The following is a 19,359-nucleotide window of genomic DNA, read 5'->3' as shown; positions in this document are numbered from 1 at the left end:
AGCACATTTCTCTCTAAGCCAAACTCCATTACTATACCTATGCTAAAAACCCTTAAGTGCTTGTCAATGTCCATGCAAAGCAAATGTGAGATTTTATTAGCATTTTTGCTGTTTGATGGCCAAGATTACTTTTCTTCCAAATTGCAGAAAGCTATGTTGCAATGACAAATAATAAACGTGATACATCTCCTAGTGTCGACAAGCCCATCTTTTTTTCATTTCCAATCAGTAATTCTGTCTTTCACGGCTTCATTGTTTTTTCTACAAACTAATGTTTTTATTGGCAACAGCGGTTTTCCAAACATTTCATGATCTAACTAGGGGATAATAAATTAAATGCTTTTTATAATCAAACCATATGTAATCCCTCCCACCGTTTTTTGCAATTCTCAAGAACCATTTTATCAATCAGAAGTTGATCTTTTGTATGTCTGCTTTTCCCTTTGTTTTCTTTCTGTTCTACTGGAAGGGCATTATTTTTTTCTAATAAATCTTGTCTGTTATTATTATTATTATGAGTAATTTAAACATTGTAGGCGTGCATGTTATCAGCCTATAGTTTCCGGGAATTGTCTGGTTTGCTGAATCATTTTGAATTGGATAAATTATTAACCTGTCCCTGGTGTCTCCCTTATGCAATATTTAATTAAACTATTTTAACTATAATTGGATAGTCAGATATTTGAGCCAAATGCCGTGCAACCAATCATTTTCTGGGGCTCTCCAGTTTTTAGTCTTTTTCACTCAATTATTAACCATTCCTGCTGTTATTATTGATTTTTCCACTTGCTTTTTTTTTTTTTTACTAAGGTCATCTTCAGATTCTCTTACCAATCCAACATTTTATTATAGCCTTTTAAAATTTCCCACAAACCTTTCCAGGACTGGATTCTTTCCTTTTATTTGGTTTTCTATTTTCATAATTTCTATTGCCACTTATACTTTGTAAAATTACGCCCAACATCATTGAAGTAGTTGATCTTGCTTAAATTGGATGATTCGTGCCTCGTAGCATACAATTTTCCCTGCTGTTGGTTTATGATTTTATCTGATTATTTATCAAATTGAGACACTGCGTGTCTCAGTAGACAAATGATTCTGGTAAGTTTACAGATTTCCCAAGCGTCTTCATTTTCTTTTCTCTTTTTTTGGTACTAAGCCAATATATTGTTTTATTAGGTTTATATTGATTCGTACAATCTTTTTTTTTTTTTTGAGTCTTTCATATTCTATAAATTACTTGCACCTGATCTTAATGTTTTTATTTTGGCTTCCAGTCTGATCTTCCACTTTGGGACAGAATATAATTTTGCTATTTGTATATATAATTTCAATATACACTTCTTGTATAACCACCATCGTACTGTAAGAAACTTATTAGTCTGCAATAGATGTTATTTTAATCCTTGCAAACACTTTATTCAATCCTTTATTATAGATGACAGGTCTTTTGGGGGCACTCATTTCAATGCCGACAGTCTGGTAATTCTGCATATGTTAAAATGTTTTCTTTTAATTATTCTTTTTGGGTGTGTGTGAATTTATAGGTTGTTTCAATGACAGCCTATTCTTGTTCTGTTGTTATTACTTTTTTCTAAATTACCATTTGCGTGGTTTATATCAGCTCTTTCTTTTACATTTGCAGTTGTTGCTATCTAAGATTCTTCTACTATTCTACTAATATTAGTTTTGGGTCTTCCAATTGTATAATTTTTTTGAACCAGCTTTGTATCTTGGAACATGTTATTTCTGGTAATGAATCTCCTTTGATCTGCTAACGCTTGTTCGATGAGATTTAAGACTGGATAACTTCTTTTTCCAGTGTTCAAATATTCACTTTAAGTACCCTTGCTTTGTTGGTTCTGATTTATAACACAGGTAGTCCTGGACTTACAAACGTCCAGTTAGCAGCTATTTGAAATTACAACAGCACTGAAACAACAGTGACTTATGAGCATTTTTCACACTTATCGTTGTTGCAGCATCCCCATGGTCATGGGATCAAAATGTGGGAAAATGGAAACTGGCATGTATTTATGAAAGTTGCACTGTCCCTGAGTGATTTGCAGAGGTGGGTTTCTCCTGGTTCGGCCCAGTTCAGCCGACCCATAATGATGATTTGGCCTGGGTCACAGAACCAGCAGCGACCCAGGCTGGCCATGCCCCCAAACCAGTTCCCCGGTCTCTTCTGCCATTGCTGGCATGCTTCTGTGCATGCGCAGAACAAGCTACACTCAACTGTGCATGTGTGAGCAATATGCAGTGCGCATGCGCACGAAGCAAACTGGTACTAACCGGTACGGGAACCCACCCCTGGACATGTGATCATCATTTGAAACTTTCCCAACTGGCCTCCCACAAACAGAGTATCCTGAGGGGAAGCCAAATTCCTTAATGGCCACGATTCACTTAACAAACGCAGTGTTCACTTAACAACTGTGGCAAAAATGTAAAATGGGACGCAACTCGACAACTGCCTTGCTTAGCAACAGAAATATTGGGCTCAAATGTGGTGATAAATCGAGGACCATCTCTATGCCATAATGGCATGGTTTTCAAACATTGTTTTGTCTTATCTAGTAGTTGTTCTTCTTCCAATAATCCTACAGAAGAAGGCCTTGGATGCCCAGCCATTGTTGTTGAACCCTATTGTCCACTTGTCAAGAGATGCCCAGGAACGTAACATCTAATGTAGTTTTTGTTGACCCTTATGATGACTGGTCCAATATTGGATTCTTTTTCTGTTTTCACACCATATTAAATGGGTTGATAGATAGACTTAAACTGGCTTTTCCACTAAAGTCTGACTGGCATGGGTGGACCTTCTAGACGAACATACTATAGCCAACATAACACTACCTTATCAGACCATTGCAAGTCCATCCCTCACAACAAGGAGATGTTCATGGGGGGAGTTGTTGTTGTTATGATGATGATAATGTTAATCTTTGATGAGATTCACAGCCTTTGGGGCTGGTTGGTAACTCAACAGCTCAAGTTCTAACCAAGGACCTAGGAACTGTTAAGGTAACATCGGAGGATAAAGTTGTTCCAAGTAGGGTGGTTTTTTGTAGAGTCAGAATGTTCAAGTCAGGTAAATTTAGAATTTTCAAATAGTGAGGTAGCCATTTAGGTATTGCTCCGAGGGCTCCAATTACAATTGGGACAACACACGATTTCTTTTTCCACAGTTGCTCAACCTAAATTTACAAGTCCCGGTATTTTGTGATTTTTTTTCTTGCTGTTTATCTTCAATTCGTGCATCTCCAGGTATTGCAATGTCAATGAACCATACTTTTTTCTTTTCAATTATTGTTATGTCAGGTGTGTTGTAGGCCAAGTGCCTGTCAGTCTGGATTCTGAAGTCCCACAAGATCTTGACTTTCTTATTCTCTAAAGCCTTCTCAATCTGATGGTCCCAGTGGTTTTTGCTGTACTCAAATCCAAACTTTTGGCACAATTTCCAGTGAATGATCTTAGCAACGCGGTCATGGCGTTGTAGCTAGTCAGTTTGTGAAATTTGGCTGCACCCACTCATCAAGTGGTCGACTGTCTCATCTTTCTCATTATAGAGGTAACATTTGCTGTTGGTGGTAACATGTTGAATTTTTGCCTTCATGCAGTTTGTGGCTAAGGCTTGTTCTTGAGCTGCCAAAATAAAGCCGCCTCCCCCTCCTCCTCCTCCTCCTCCTCCTCATTATTATTATTGTTGTTGTTGTTGTTTGTTGTGCAGCAAGTTGTTTAGAATGGATTTGGCATATTTATCCACCTATCGAGTTGTGGGGAGAAATATCCATCTGTTTCAGTTCCAAGTTGGGAGAAAGACACTGGAAACATGGAGGCTGATTTATTGGAAAGATGGTTTATTGATGAAGCAGAACCACATGTGATTCTGGGCAGCTGATAAAATGGAGTTGAGAGTGGGGGGTTTGTATAACTTTTTTGGGCTTTGCACTTGAGCTTCCTGTTCCTGTGCAAGAACATTTATTTTATTGGCTGTTGTCAGATTCATATGGTTATGTAGGCATGATAGCTGGCATCTAAGGTGTTTGTCTGAGCTAATTTGTCAACCTTATCTGAGCTCCCAAGTGAAGCTTGGACTGTTCTGGGGATGCAATGAAGGGACTTATATTCTGAAATGGTGTTGTTCTATTCCTATTGTGGCTTAATGACTTTCATCCTGTTTTGGCTCTTGGGTGAGGGTATTTGCTAATAGAGCTATCTAGATGCTTGCCTTCTTTGAACAAGCTCTTTATTTCTTAAGTGCTGACATCTGCTGTGGCCTGCTTTCTGCCTCTTAAAACACGTTTCCCCATTTCTCATCTAGGAAAATATAATATTCTGCCTTTTTAATATTTCGCCAAATATTTCATTCTTCTAGAAGAGGGGGTAGGTGCTGACTTTCTACAGAGTCCTTTCCAAGGGATAGGCCGATGTTGTTATTTGATAGTGAAGTTAAAAGATATCCTTGGAGGATAAACGTTTCAAAGTAAAAGTTACTCATTCCAAGTAAAGCTGCCTTTTGCAATTGTCAATGCCGAAGATATTCTAGAGGCGGTCCAGTTGTTTGGGAATTGCACCCAAGGTGCCTATTATTATCAGTACTATCTTTGTTTTCTTTTGCCACAGTTGATCCATTTTTTCAGGCGTTTGTATTTTGTTATCTTCCCCAGTTCTTTTTCTTCTATTCTGCCGTCTCCAGGTACTGCCATATCCACTATCCAGACTGTTTTTTGTCTTTCTTATTGACAATTGTTAAGCCTGGGGAGTTTAGTTTTAATGCCTTTTGAGTTATTATTGACACCTGGTGATTGCCCTGCAGTTTTCTTGGCAGTGTTTTTCGGAAGCGTGGTTTGCCATTGCTTCCTTTTTGGGGCTGAGAGAGGATGACTGGTCCAAGGGCTTTGTGCCTTAGGTGGGACCAGAACTCACAGTCTCCCGATTTCTAGCTTGGTGCCCAGTGGTGGGTTTCAAAAATTGTTCGAACCTACTCTGTGGGTGTGGCCTCCTTAGTGGGAGTGGCTTGCCACCCATGTGACCGGGTGGGAGGGGCTTGCCGCCCATGTGACCGGATATGAAGATGCCGACGACACTTGTCAGAACCACCTTAAATTACCTCACACACAGCACTGGCATGCATAAGAATACGATGTAAACTTGTTTTTTTAAAAGGCATCTTTGGTTTGCATTAAAACAACTTCAACACGCGCAATGTTCTGATTGCACCACAAGCGCAGGAGTCATCCTTACCTTTCACACAGGCACTGAGTTTTATAAATATGAGCATGATAGTGTAGAATAATCATATCCAAGGACCAGTGGTGGGTTTCAAAAAATTTTGGAACCTCTTCTGTCAGTGTGGCCTGCTTTCCGGGTCCACTGGTGGAACCTTTTCTAACCGGTTCGGTAGATTTGATGAACCGGTTCTACCGAATAGGTGCGAACTGGTAGGAACCCACCTCTGTTGGTGCCTCAACCACTACATCAAACTGGCTAAATTATATAACCCTATTATTATTAAACTAACAATAGCCTTAAAATGAATACTGTACAAAATTTAAATATGATCTCCAGTTTCATTAAGATGAAAAGTGGATTAGCTTGTTTTTTTCCAGCTACTATGATTTTTCTGTACTTCTATTATGATTGGAAATAGATTTAACACATGGAATTTAACATTTTTATGCCAGATCTGCTTGCTTGTTTCTTTCTTCCTTAAAGTGAATTTTTAGGCAGTATGACCACATCATATGTGCTGGAGGAAACCTCATTTGCACATCCATAACATTTTTCCATGTTCGGTTTCAAACAATGTCATTGTTTATGGGCATTTGCATTCTTCCTTTGTTTTCTTTTATCATCTTGCTGGATGAGATGTACTTAAGAAACGAAAAGCTTTGGCATCATTTCTGAATTGCAGTCAACCTAGTATGGCTAATACCTTCCTGAAGATTTTTGTTTTACAATAATGGAGAGAAATTTCAGAAGGGAAAGGCTAAAGAGGAAAAGATCAAATCTTATTCTTGTTGGAGCCTATGCAAATTGTCCAATTAAAAGGAAAGAAAATCCCATCATATTTAAAATGCAAATGGCAGGGATTACATGTTGCCATGGTTATATGCCCCTTTCTTCAGTTTTATTAACGACTTGGAGGAAGGGATGGAAGGGATGCTTATCAAATTTGCAGTAGGATAGCTAATATTTTAAAAAGCAGAAATAAAATCCTAAGAAAATCTTGATAAAAGAGCTGAAAACAGCAGAACACAATTTAAGACTTCCTTTCTTTCCTAAAATAAAAGAAAGCAAATGTGTAGATATAAAATGGAGAAAGGAATGTTCTGAGTTGATGGTACTTGTAAAAAAAAAAAAGAGTTATTCCTGTAAAAGTTAATTATAAACTGCATGTATGTCAGCACTGCGAAAATAAAGATTTTTCAGCTGCATGAATGGAAGTACAGTATAATTTAGGAATTATAGGAATTAATTGTGCCCCTTTATTCTGGATTAGTGTGCCCACAGCTGCTGAATCTTATCCAGTTCTGGATATCACATTTTAAGAAGGATTCAGGGATTTTGCAGCAGGTTCAGAAAAGACAAGAGGGAACTAGAAGCTAAATCTATAAAGAGAGCTTGTAGAACCGGAGGAGGAGGAAATGATAGTATTTTTTAATTATCTGAAAAAATTCCACCCAGAAGAAGGCCAAGTCCAGAAGAACTAATTTTAGAAGACAGGTTTCAATTAAAGGTTAGAATAAAATTGTCCTACAATAAGAATAGTTCAACTGTGGGACCAGTTTCTACAAACATGATAGATTTGCCTTCATTAGACACATTCAAGCACCATATGGAGTTGCTTTAATTTGGATTCCTATACTGAGACGTGGCTTAAATACTGCTCACTATGGTTCTGTATTCAGGTGACTACCTATGATCTAGTTTAGAAGCCAATGAGCATCATGTAAACTGGGGTACAAATCATTGCAGGAGAACATAGATGTTGCTAACCTTCCCAATTAAAAAGATATTTAATCTGGCATGATGGCATGACTTTCAAACTAGTGCCATTGCCACATCATAGACCATGGGCTCCTATCGCCAGGAACATATTTGAATCCTGTAGTTAGTATACCATGGCATCTTCCTTCTATTCCCTTTGGCCAAAGCACACAAGAAATGATGTTGGCATCTTGGCCTAGCCTTGTCTGAACTCCAAAATTAACCAGAGCCTGACCTCTGGAGTGCTTTCTCTTAGATTTCAAAAAGTTGCAGAGGGTAAATCTTGTAATCCTGTAAACAACATGTCTACTTTCAAGAAATGCAGGTAGATAGATGCATTGTGTCCTTCAAAGATATTTTCCAAAACATTTCAGACCCTTCTTGTTAGTACTTACAGGAGAGTCCATGAGGAACTCCTTAAGAGTTACAAATACGGAAGGAAAATCTGGATATTCTATATTGTGCCTAAGAAGACATATTTATAAAATCACCAGGAACTCAGCTTTAATTTGAACGAGACTTTTTTTTTTTAATATAAGATATGAAGGTGAAATGCAACCCCACTGAAATTCAGAATGGAAAGCATGGGATTAATCAGATAGAACTTTTTTTTTTTAGAAATGAATTATTGCAAATCTATGCTCTTCTTTTCTCAAGGCGCATGGAGTTCTCTGATTTTATCCTCATAACAACTGCTGAGAGGGAGTGGCTTTGCTCGCTTTTATCGAGCTGTTGGGACTTGAACCAAATCCAACACCTTTTCTCCTCTGGCCTGTTCTGATATGTTCTGTAAATATTGTTTTTCAGGCATTAAAGGGAGAAACCTGCATGACCTAATGATATTTGGTGTAGTGATTAAAGTGCTGGCCTAACAACCAGGAGACGGTAAGTTCTAGTCCTATCTTAGACCTGAAAGCCAGCTGGGTGACTTTGGGCCAATCGCCTAGGCGACAGTGAGTTCTAGTCCTGCCTTAAGCATGAACCTGAATGGGAGACTTTGGGCCAATCGCCCAGGCGACAGTGAGTTCTAGTCCTGCCTTAGGCACGAACCTGAATGGGAGACCCACAGTAGGAGACTATGAGTTCGAATCCTGCCTTAGGCATGAAACTGAATGGGAGATTCACAGCAGGAGAATGTGAGTTCTAGTCCCACCTTAGGCATGAAAACCAGCTGGGTGACTTTGGGCCAATCACCTAGGTGACAGTGAGTTCTAGTCCTGCCTTAAGCATGAACCTGAATGGGAGACTTTGGGCCAATCGCCCAGGTGACAGTGAGTTCTAGTCATGCCTTAGGCATAAACCTGAATGGGAGACCCACAGTAGGAGACTGTGAGTTCTAGTCCCGCCTTAAGCATGAAACTGAATGGGAGATTCACAGCAGGAGACTGTGAGTTCTAGTCCCACCTTAGGCATGAAAACCAGCTGGGTGACTTTCAACCAGTCACATTCTCTCAGCCCATCCCACCTCACAGGGTTGTTGTGGTGAGAAATTGGAGGAGGGAGGATTATGTCTGCCGCCTTGAGTTAACTTACAAAGCAATGAAGGCGGGATAAAAAAAAATCTAATAAATATTTCGGCATTAGACAAATTTGGCAGAGCAGAATTAAGCTAAAACCTCCATCTCTTGTCTTGCAAAGTGAGATCTGCCATGCATCTTAATTCCTCTAATTGTGGCATAATAGCTGGTTGCTTACATTCCCATGATTTTCTGACATGAGACATTTGCTAATGCCAGTACGCAGGTCCCGAGGCTAAGAATGAAGTTGAAAGTGTGTGCCTTAAAACAACATATCATTGATCTGTGGGCCTGGATGAGTCTCAAAACATAGATTTTTTTTTAAAGTTCTCTTGTAACTGCTATTAATTAGTATCAAGATTGCAGCATTGCAGTGGTGAATATTAAAATAGGCCCTTATTTTTAAAGCGGGTGCTACTGGAAAAGAAGCTTGCAATTCTTCCTGACATAGTTAAAGCTATAGATGATAGATAGATGGATGGATGGATGGATGGATGGATGGATGGATGGATGGACAGATGATAGATTGATAGATGGATGGATGGATAGATAGATAGATGATAGATAGATACATGATAGATGGATAGATAGATGATAGATAGATACATGATAGATGGATAGATAGATGATAGATAGATAGATAGATAGATAGATAGATAGATAGATAGATAGATAGATAGATAGATAGATGATAGATGATAGATAGATAGATAGTGTTTGTTTGTCAAAGCTCAAATATGGGAGGGAACAGTATGCTCCCCTTAATCATTCCCCTAGCTCAGCTGATAAGGGAGGAGAGCTTGTGGTTTAGAGGTTAATATAACTGCCTAACATGTAAAACAGCCCAAGTTCGAATCCCAGTAAAGTGGAATAAATTAATCCCTGGAGATGACAGAGTGTTGGCATGTGCGCCATATTAAATAATTTCCCTCATAGACAGACAAATGCATGAGTCATTGCCATTGCTAGCTTTTCTTGCTTTTTAATTAATTGCTTTTAATGTTTATGTGCGCGCGTATACATTCAATTTATACACAAAACTGAATTTTACACACACATATGTGTAATTCAGTTTCATGTATAAATTGAATGGAAAAATAGTCTGGAAGGAAAGTCTGGAAAAAGACTTCTGTATTATGGCCAAAAAGGCCATAATGGACATGTTCATGAAGTCACCAGGAGCTGAGCGTTATTTAAAGGATACTTAATTTCTTAAAATAAGGAATGAAGGTCAAAGTAATTTAGCCCCCCCCCCCCCGTTTGAATTTGATCTACTTGATTTAAAATCTAGGCCTGTGTGAAGACAAGTCCTATTCAGATCCATTCCTGACAAGCTAAGGAGGCAATGTTGAATTAGGAGAGTAATTCCCCCCCCCCCCAGAAGCTGCCATATTGCCTTGGTTATTTATTTATTTATTTTATTATATTGGTCTCCTTTAGAAGATTGCCCCATTCCGCCCCCCCCCCCCCCCCAATTCCCTCAATCCACAATGTTGTATAAATTCGTTTGCCCACTCTCCTCAGAATTAACTGATGCTTCCTGGTCGAAATCTCCCTTGCCTCTCGCACTTGTGAGGCCTAAGGATGAAGGAGCTAAAATTGTACTTCCTATTTTGCTTGGCTTATTGTTAATCAAACTTTTTATTCCCTCGGCGATATTAAATAGACTTTTGGCAGCTTGCAAAAGAAGACTGCAACGTCATAGTACAAAGATAAAAGTGCAATACTTTTCGTTTTTAATTTTATTTAATTTTATTTCTGTATTTCGTCAGGCATGCATTAGATAACATAAGTATAAACATGATTTTGGATACATGAAATGGATACGAATAAAAAGAAACATTAGGACAGGGAGGGTAGGCACGCTGGTGCGCTTATGCATGCCCCTTACAGATCTCTTAACTATCTAAAAAAAAAAAACCCTATCTAAAAAAAACCCATTTCCAGGTGTTTTGGAAGGGGGACATTGGGGCCAACCAGGCCTTCCATGGGAGATCATTCTGGAAAGCCAGACCCATTATGGAAAAACACTTGCAAAAGTCATCAGCCCATCTCCTAAAAATGAGAGACAGCCAGGTGTTTTCTCCCAGCCTGAACAAAATGGTCAGGTCAACATCAATAGACCAGTGGTTCCCAAACTTGGCAACTTTAAGACTTGTGGACTTCAACTCCCAGAATTCTCCAGCCAGCTGCTGGCTGGAGAATTCTGGGAGTTGAAGTCCACAAGTCTTAAAGCTGCCAAGTTTGGGAACCACTGCAACAGAGTGTTATGGTTTGGCACGTCATCCAACGCTGAGCATTAAAGCTCTTTATAGAGTAACCACAATCCTATCAATTGCATTGTGTTGTATTTATCTACTTTTCACATTGCAGCATCCATCTCTCCTGTGGCTGCCCAACCCATAGCCCCGGTTTTTTTTGGGGGGGACGGAGGAAAGATACAGGTGCAACACCCTTGTTCCTCAGGTTTAATTCCACTCTTGCACACCGAGACAAGAAGCAGTGCAATTGGTGCACCAGACTGCCTCGGAATGGCCCACCTTGAACAAAAGCAGATGCCAGAGAACCATAAAAATGCCACTGAAGTCACAAAGGATAAGTTGATGCCGACACGGCCTCAGCCAATCAGAAGATCCAAGCAATGCTCTCCAAGTGAGTGAGTTCACGATGAAGGTTTGAGATCCAGATATGACCTCTTAATCTTCTTAAACTACTTTCCTTTCTAACTCTGCTGACTTTGTGGCTCCAGGTGATGTATAATATAAACAACATTAAAATATCTTTTATTGGCCATAATAGGAGGGCATAGTTCCATAAAATGTCACAAGTGCTGTATACAGTTAAAAAAATAAATAAAAATTCCCACAATGCCACAAAAATGGGAACTGTAGAATGGGTTTTTTCCTAGCTTCATCCTAGTAATTCTGCTTTCTAAGTTTCCAAGCCAAGAACCAGATTGGGTCACAAGAGAGGCATGGAAACATGCTAGAAACCCATAAGAGGAAGTTCACAGCTGCAAAATTGAGGCATTTCAGCAGTGTTAGCTGAGTTAAAAGTTAAGCCCCATAGCAATTTCTTAATAAAGATATTAGACAGAATGAGACAGAAATGGCTGGCTGTCAGTGATGGCCTCTTTCCTAAAGTTCAGTAACAGCTTCAATTAATTGTTAGTTAATATGCAAGGACTGAGGACTGGTGTGGAAGGAATTAGGGAAAATCTGATTATGAGATGACCTGCACCTTGCTTGGAAATCAAGCATGGACATTACATAGAGAAAACAGTCTTCATTTTTCCAGGTAACAAACCTATGTTGGGATACAGGTGAAGTTAGGTCTGAGCTTCAAGTCTAATGTTGATTGCTAGGTTAGTAAGAAACCAGTGAAAGTATGTTGGTGAATCAAACTGGTCATGAACTTTACACCAAATCCCATTATTTATTTTTATTTTTATCCATCCCTATCTTGGTTGGATCTTTTAGTCACTATTTAAAATACGGAGTCTGCCTTCAAACATTCCATTATTTGAAAAATAATTAATTAACTACCATCCATTGAATACTTGCATTGATAATGCAATCATTTCCCCCCCACCCCCTCATTTTAAAATGGCCATTTCATGTTTTAGGGCTTTTTTTCATTTAGTCCATTTCCAGAAATTGAAAATAAAAACCACTTCTTTTCAGAGCACTCTTTAAAACTGGAAAAAAATAAACCACCTACTCTCATTTTCTTTTTCTTTCTCTTTTTCTTTCTCTTATTTGCTAAAGGTTTATACTAAATATTTGGTAATATTAAATGTTTTTACATTGATTGTTGTACTGCATTGGGAATATCTTACCTTGATTGCAATATTCTTTTATTTTTATATTAGTTTATATATAATTTTGATTTGCCTGTTTTGATTTAGTCATTTCACTAGTTATAAGCATGTGCTAATTAAAAGTATTGCTATTACTACTTGAAAGGTGTTGCCAATAAAAAAAAATGACTATAAGTTGCATGAGGGGGGGACCCTCTCTATACTAGTTTTGCAAAGAAAGGAACATTATTTGAGTCCTTGAAACAGAATATCGGCCAGACTATTGCTTTTACATATGTGTATTCATCATGTCTTATGTAAAATGTGCTTTAAATGCTCCTTGTTTGAAGGACAGGTAATATGAGGAGGCAATTTTAAATCATTCAGTTCCTTGCCTAGTAGCAAATAACTTAGTTGAATATGTAGTAAAGTGTTCACTCAGCATGCTTAGCCTTGTTACTGAATTTAATCATTTTCTAGCTTTGCATAATATATTAAACTGCAGACTAAACACATGAATAGGATTTGCACAACTGTGTCTGAGCTACAAAAAAAAAACCTTTTACCAAAGTTTAAACAAAGCAAGATTAGCATATTAGGCAATATTTTTAACCTTGGCACAAATTAACGGTGTGATATGAGTAATTGCAGTCTTGCCTTCTGGATGCCACACAGAATTACTAAGAATGCACCAATGAGTTGATAATCTTTCCCTGGTTGGAAAGAGTCCTTCTCATATTTTTCCCATCATTTACATCTGAAATTAATTAATTCCTGCATGATGTTTCTCTGTTCCAGTTTTGGGGAATGGAAGATAAATGCTGAGAATGGATAGAGCAGTCTATTTCAAGTTTAGCAACTTAAAGATAGGTAGACTTTAACCCCGAGAAATGGGAGAATTCTGGGGGTTGAAGTCCACAAACCTTTAAATGGCCAAGGCTGAGAAACACTGGGATAGATTATAGTGTCCAGGTAGAGGACACAACCAGGTGAGCAACCAGATTATGATGCTTTGTGTTTGTAGTTTAAGAACCAGTTTGGTTTGGTGGTTAAGGCACCAGACTAGAAAGTAGGAGACTGTGAGTTCAAGTCCCACCTTTGCCACGTAAGCCAGCTAAGTAACTTTTGGCCAGTCAGTCTCTCTCAATCCAACCCATCTCACAGGGCTGCTGTTGTGAGGAAAATTGGAGGAAGAAGATATGTTTGGATATGTTTGCCGCCCTGAGTTATGTGTAAAAATAATAAAGGTGGGATACAAATAAATAAAAATAATAATCATAACAACATGGCCCCATTTCCTCATCTGAACAGAATCAGATAAAATCACATCACATTGCTCCAGAGGAGGGGGGGGGGAGATCCCAATGAGATAAAGAAGCAAGATGGGTAAAGAGCTGCACCATCCATATTCTAGAATCATAGAATAACAGAGTTGGAAGGGACCTTGGAGGTCTTCTAGTCCAACCCCCTGCTTAGACAAAAAAACCCTACAGTACTTCCAACAAATGGTTTTCCAACATCTTCTTAAAAGACTTCTAATGTTGGAGCATTTACAACTTCTGGAGGCAAGTTGTTCCACTGATTAATTGTTCTCACTGTCAGGAAATTTCTCCTCAGTTCTAAGTTGCTTCTCTCCTTGATTAGTTTCCACCCATTGCTTCTTGTCCTGTCCTTAGGTGCTTTGAAGAATAGCTTGACTCCTTTGTGGCAACCCCTGAGATATCGGAACATTGCTATCATGTCTCCCCTAGTCCTTCTTTTCTACATGGAGAAGCCTTTCTTTGTGCTTAGCAAAAAAAATATATGTCTTTAGACAATGAGCTTGTCAACTTCCATTCAACATAGCTTAGTTCATTTCCTATTTCCTTGTTTGTTTTCAGGTATGGATGGGAAGAAATGCAGTGTATGGATGTTCTTGCCACTTGTCTTGACGTTGTTTACCTCATCAGGCCTGTGGATTGTGTAAGTACCCTTTGCTGTAGTTTCTGGAAGGAAGTTTATTTGACCCAAAACAGGTCTGTCAAATAATAGAAGTCACAACATGTTTCCAGCAGATCTTGATTGAAAACATTCCCACCACAAGCACCATTCTACCCAAGGAACATTATTATAATCAAATCTCTTTCTTGGAATGCTTTTCTTTGAATGTGATAACTTTCTTTGAATGAGGTAAGATGGTTGCATAATACATTTGCCTGGAAGTGTTTTCAGTCAGGATCCCAGGGCTGTGCATCCCCCAGTTTGTGTCTTTATATTTTTGCAGTACCGATGCAAAATTAGCATCTCCTAAGCCTGTTGTGTATTGAGATTGAACAATACTGCCTTGCCAATATAAGCAAAGCCATTGATAAAAGCCATGCAAACATATGCAAGAAATTAAGCCATGTCTGCAGTCCAAATGTGATGGTAATCACATGCAACAATTATGTCGCATAGTTATGCAACATAAGCAAATCTGGAAAACTTGTTCTGTTCTGCATTGTTTAATTTACAATTTTTACCTTATGCAATATTTTATCTGGGTACAGTTTGCCACCCTGGGAAGTATGCAAAAAGGTTAGTCAGAAGATCATAATCTTATTTTCTGTCATAAGTTGTCAGCAGATGTTATTATTGACCTATTTTCCCAAGATGACTGAATTTCGATTATGGGGTTGCTGCAAAGATTGTAACTCTGAAAAATGGCTGTAAGTCACCTTTTGAGTGCCATTGTAAGTTTGGCCGGTCACTAAGTTAACTGTTGTAAGTCGAGGACTACCTGTAGTTACTGGGTGAACTAAAAACTAAAGAGACCCTTATGTTTAGGATGCTTCTTGGTCATTTTATTGCCTAGACTGATTTCCCGAGCCTTCTCCAAGATTTCTGTTTTGTACTTAATGAAAACAGTAGAGCCTATAGCTTCGTTCTTAAATATCTAACCTGGCTCCGTGCTGCTTTGCTTCTAGCATCAGTCAGAGTTAGCCAGGCATCACTATCTGCTCAGAGCAAAGACACCTTAATAGTAAATTAGAGCTTAGTCTGTGTTTGATTGTCACAGGAAGCCATGACTTTCCTTGATAGCTCCTGGCTTTTCCCTGGGTAAATCAACGTTATGCAAGAGCAGGATAAGAGTAAAAATTAATAAATTATGAAGCTGAGAAACCAGAAATATGACATATGAGAAAAGAGAACCTATCTATAACTTCACTACTGTACACGGTGTATGCTGTATTGTACGGGACACGGTGGCTCAGTGGCTAAGATGCCTAGCTTGTCAATCAGAAGGTCAACAGTTCAGTGGTTTGAATCCCTAGCGCCACGGAACAGAGTGAGCTCCCATTACTTGTCCCAGCTTCTGCTAACCTAGCAGTTTGAAAGCACGTAAAAAATGCAAGTAGAAAAATAGGGACCACCTTTGGTGGGAAGGGAACATCTTTCAGTGGGCCTTTGGCATTTAGTCATGCCGGCCACATGACCACGGAGACGTCTTCGGATAGCACTGGCTCTTCAGCTTTGAAACGGAGATGAGCACCGCCCCCTAGAGTCGGGAAGGACTAGCGCATATGTGAGAGGGGAACCTTTACCTTTACCTCCTACATCTCCATATCTTTCCATTTATTTTAGTTAGTCTAGTTTTTATAATACCCATGTGCCACTTCATTACAGGGCATCCTCAACTTACAACAGTTCATTTAGTGACTGTTCGAAGTTACAACGGCACTGAAAAAAGTGACTTAAGACCTTTTTTCACGCTTACGACCATTGTAGCATCCCCATGGTCGCAAGATCAAAATTCAGATGCTTGGCAACTGACTCATATTTATAATGGCTGCGGTGTCCTGGGGTCATGTTTGGTGACCTTTGGTGACCTCCTGACAAGCAAAGCCAATAGGGAAGCCAGATTCACTTAACAACCCTGTTACTAACTTAACAACTGCAGTGATTCATTTAACAACTATGGCAAGGAAGATCGTAAAATGGAGCAAAACTCGACTAATGTTTCATTTAGCAACATACATTTTGGGCTCCATTGTGGTTATAACTCGAGTACTACCTGTAATTGTCCTTAGTTCTTTAAACTTCTCATCTTCCACTTTTTAGAGGAATTTATCAACTCCACCCAAATGTAACTTTCTTGGTCTTTTCCTGCCTCTCAGTCTATCACTTTTCCCCCACATATGCTTCTTCCTGACTCTCTCCAAATACTTTCCTGCCAGCTCCTAGTTCCAATAGCTTTACATATCCTTCCTTTTTCTTTGTGAGACATAATTGTATTAACATTTCCTATTCTTCTCCTTTCCTATTTTTGACAGATATTTTATAGCGGTAGAGGACAACAAAATCCGTCCACTAGATACGCCAGACAGGTAAAACACACATTTTAAAAAACATTTATTTCCTTTCTTCTTATTTGGCATTTGAAGGCTTCACCAGGATCATTTCCAAAACAACGTGAGCAGCTTTTACTCTGTGGCCACCTACCAGTATAATAAAATAGAATTAGCTTCCCTTTTTATAACCCTTTTTTATTAACTTGAGTTCCAGTATATATGTTAGTGTTTTTTAATAAGGCTATGCGGTGCTTTGGATTTAATTCCCAAGAGCTGTTTGAAACACACAAGTCTGTGAAGGTCATCACGTAACTCTTTAAAGTAGCCATGTCTTTTCTGGGGATGCTAGTTGCCTGATCCCAGAAAAAGACATGGCTGCTTTAAAAAGTTGCAGATAAGTGCTATAATTTTGCTCCTGTCCACTTTGAATAAGGAACTTTGAGGAACTGACTCTGAAGCGCTTGCCAGTCGTAGCCGAGAACTTCATGGGCATTAACCTATTCTCTGCTAAAAACTCAATATAATGCAATGAGCTCAAGGGTGGGTGCACTGAAAGTAAAAGAAAACAAATATAAGATCTTCAGCTTATTTGATTGTGTATTTGGTCACTACCCTCTCATAGCTTTGAGCAGGGGTGAAATTTAGCAGGTTCTGACAGCTCCTGGAGAACTGGTAGCAGAAATTTTGAGTAGTTCAGAGAACCGGCAAATACCACCTCTAGCTGGCCACAGAATGGGGTGGGAATGGAGATTTTGCAACATCCTTCCCCCAGGAGTGGGGAGGGAATGGAGATTTTACAGTATCCTTCCCCTGCCACATCCACCAAGCCATGCCCACAGAACTGGTAGTAAAAAAAAATTGAATTTCACCACTGGTTTTGAGCCACATAGCACAAGAGTCGACTTTTTTCTCCTTCGCTTTGTTTTTGGGGCAACATTCCAGTTACCAAATGGGAGCCCAAAGAATGGAGTTGGTCTGGATTTATCATCACGCCTTGTAAACCTGCTCTCCAACATGTAACCTCTGTATTAATATAGAAATTTAAAAAAGGAACTCACTCTAAGAAGAATGAGGACAAGGAGAGATGGAATCACAGTATAGGGAGCAAGCCGGCCATTTCTGATCCAGTGGTACCTTGGTACTCGTCATTAATTGGTTCCAGGAGATGCGACAAGTGCTAAAAGGATGAGTGCCAAACAAACCATGGGACTTACCGTGATGTGACCCTTGGTTTTGGCCAGGAACACTTCCTATCTGTCTCTTTTCCTATATCAGTGCTCTTCTTAGCTGGCTGAATTCCTGCCCGACCTCTGGCGGCCATTCCCTTCTTCCTTTTGCAGTGATTTTCCTAGCATGGCTGACTTCCTGTCTGTCCTCCGTGGCTGTCCCCCTTTTCCTATTGCAGTGTGTTGAGTTTCAAACAAAGAGCAAGTACTAGAACAGTGAAGGCGAACCTTTTAGACACCGAGTGCCCAAATTGTGTGCATGTCCAAACTGAAAGGTGCATTCAAATGCGGATATGCATGGAGCTGTATGCATGCATGCACGGACATGAACATGCATTGACATGTGCGTATGCGCAGCAGAGACCCGAGGACCACCAGGCAAACAAGAGGTGGAGCATCTCAACCCCTTGCGGGGTGGCAAGAGGTAATATCTTTTTCTTTTGTGAGTTGCTCTTTCGTTGTTTGCAGGGAAACAGAAGCTCACAAAAGAAACGCCACGGAGATCTGACCTGGGGTGATGGCGCATGTGCCAGCAGAGGGTTCCACCACAAAACCGCATTCGACTAAAGGGCGCTCGACAAAACCGCGTAGCTGACGTCATCACAGCGCGACAACAGCGTGGAGAAAAAAGCACACTGTAAACGCTAAACCTAAAATTAACCCCTAAACCTAAACCTAACCCCCCTAAACCTAATCCTAAACCTAATCCTAAACCTAACCCTTAACCTAACCCTTAACCTAACCCTAAACCTAATCCTAACCCTTAACCTAACCCTAAACCTAACCCTAACCCTTAACCTAACCCTAAACCTAATCCTAACCCTTAACCTAACCCTAACCCTAAACCTAACCCTAACCCTAAACCTAAACCTAACCCTTACCTTAACTGGAATCGGCTTGCTTTCAAAGCGCTATTTAAAGCGCCCTTCTTTCTCCGCGCTCGCTGTTGTCACCCTGTTGATGACGTCAGCGACGCGGTTTAATCGGGCGCGCTTTAGTCGAGCGCGGTTTTGTCGTGCCACGCCAGCAGAGAGGGCTCTGCGGGCCACCTCTGGCATGCGTGCCATAGATTCGCCATCACTGTCCTAGGATAACATTTTCACGTCTGAATGTGTTGAGTACCAAATTCAATGAATTTTGAAGCAGTCGAGTACCGAGGTACCACTCTACAGTATATTGAAGGATAGTATGATTATATTGTGCCGTCAAAGATCATTTACTAACAAAATATTGCCACCAGAAGAACCGGTGTAGATGCAGAATAGCTTGAAAAAGCAAATCCCATTTGCACAACCGATAAGAGCAATTAGGATAGAGAAACTGATAGAGAAAGAGACACTCAAGGTGAGCTTTAAGAGCAATCTATAAAGCCTGGCAAACAACTTAGATCACAAATACCTGCTGAGTTTCCTTCCTTTTCTTTTGATTCAGAACCAAAGAATGTCTGATCTAATTCAAACAAATACACACATATCTGACCAGCAGAGTAAGAAGAAAAGGCACACACATTC

The 19,359-nt window shown here is 39.6% G+C and overlaps 1 protein-coding gene across 7 annotated transcripts in view; it reads left to right on the top strand.

Annotated features, from left to right (window-relative positions):
• Nucleotides 1–19,359, top strand: part of LOC116513002 (transmembrane protein 150C-like) — a 56,079-nt gene that overhangs the window by 12,066 nt on the left and 24,654 nt on the right. For 4 of the 7 annotated variants that reach the window (XM_032223720.1, XM_032223719.1, XM_032223717.1 and 1 more), the window contains 3 exons: nt 10,887–11,165; nt 14,193–14,274; nt 16,605–16,658. In XM_032223720.1, coding sequence (XP_032079611.1) covers nt 10,887–11,165; nt 14,193–14,274; nt 16,605–16,658 — 415 coding nt within the window. Of the gene's footprint in view, nt 1–809; nt 1,102–7,803; nt 7,882–10,886; nt 11,166–14,192; nt 14,275–16,604; nt 16,659–19,359 lie in introns of those variants that run through there. The other 3 variants (XM_032223723.1, XM_032223721.1, XM_032223722.1) reach the window with 2 other exon arrangements.

This window comes from Thamnophis elegans, chromosome 9 (genome assembly GCF_009769535.1).
Source record: "Thamnophis elegans isolate rThaEle1 chromosome 9, rThaEle1.pri, whole genome shotgun sequence".
NCBI classification, from domain to species: domain Eukaryota; kingdom Metazoa; phylum Chordata; class Lepidosauria; order Squamata; family Colubridae; genus Thamnophis; species Thamnophis elegans.
The sequence above is the reverse complement of the archived record's forward strand: the minus strand, read 5'-3'. Positions and strand labels throughout refer to the sequence as shown.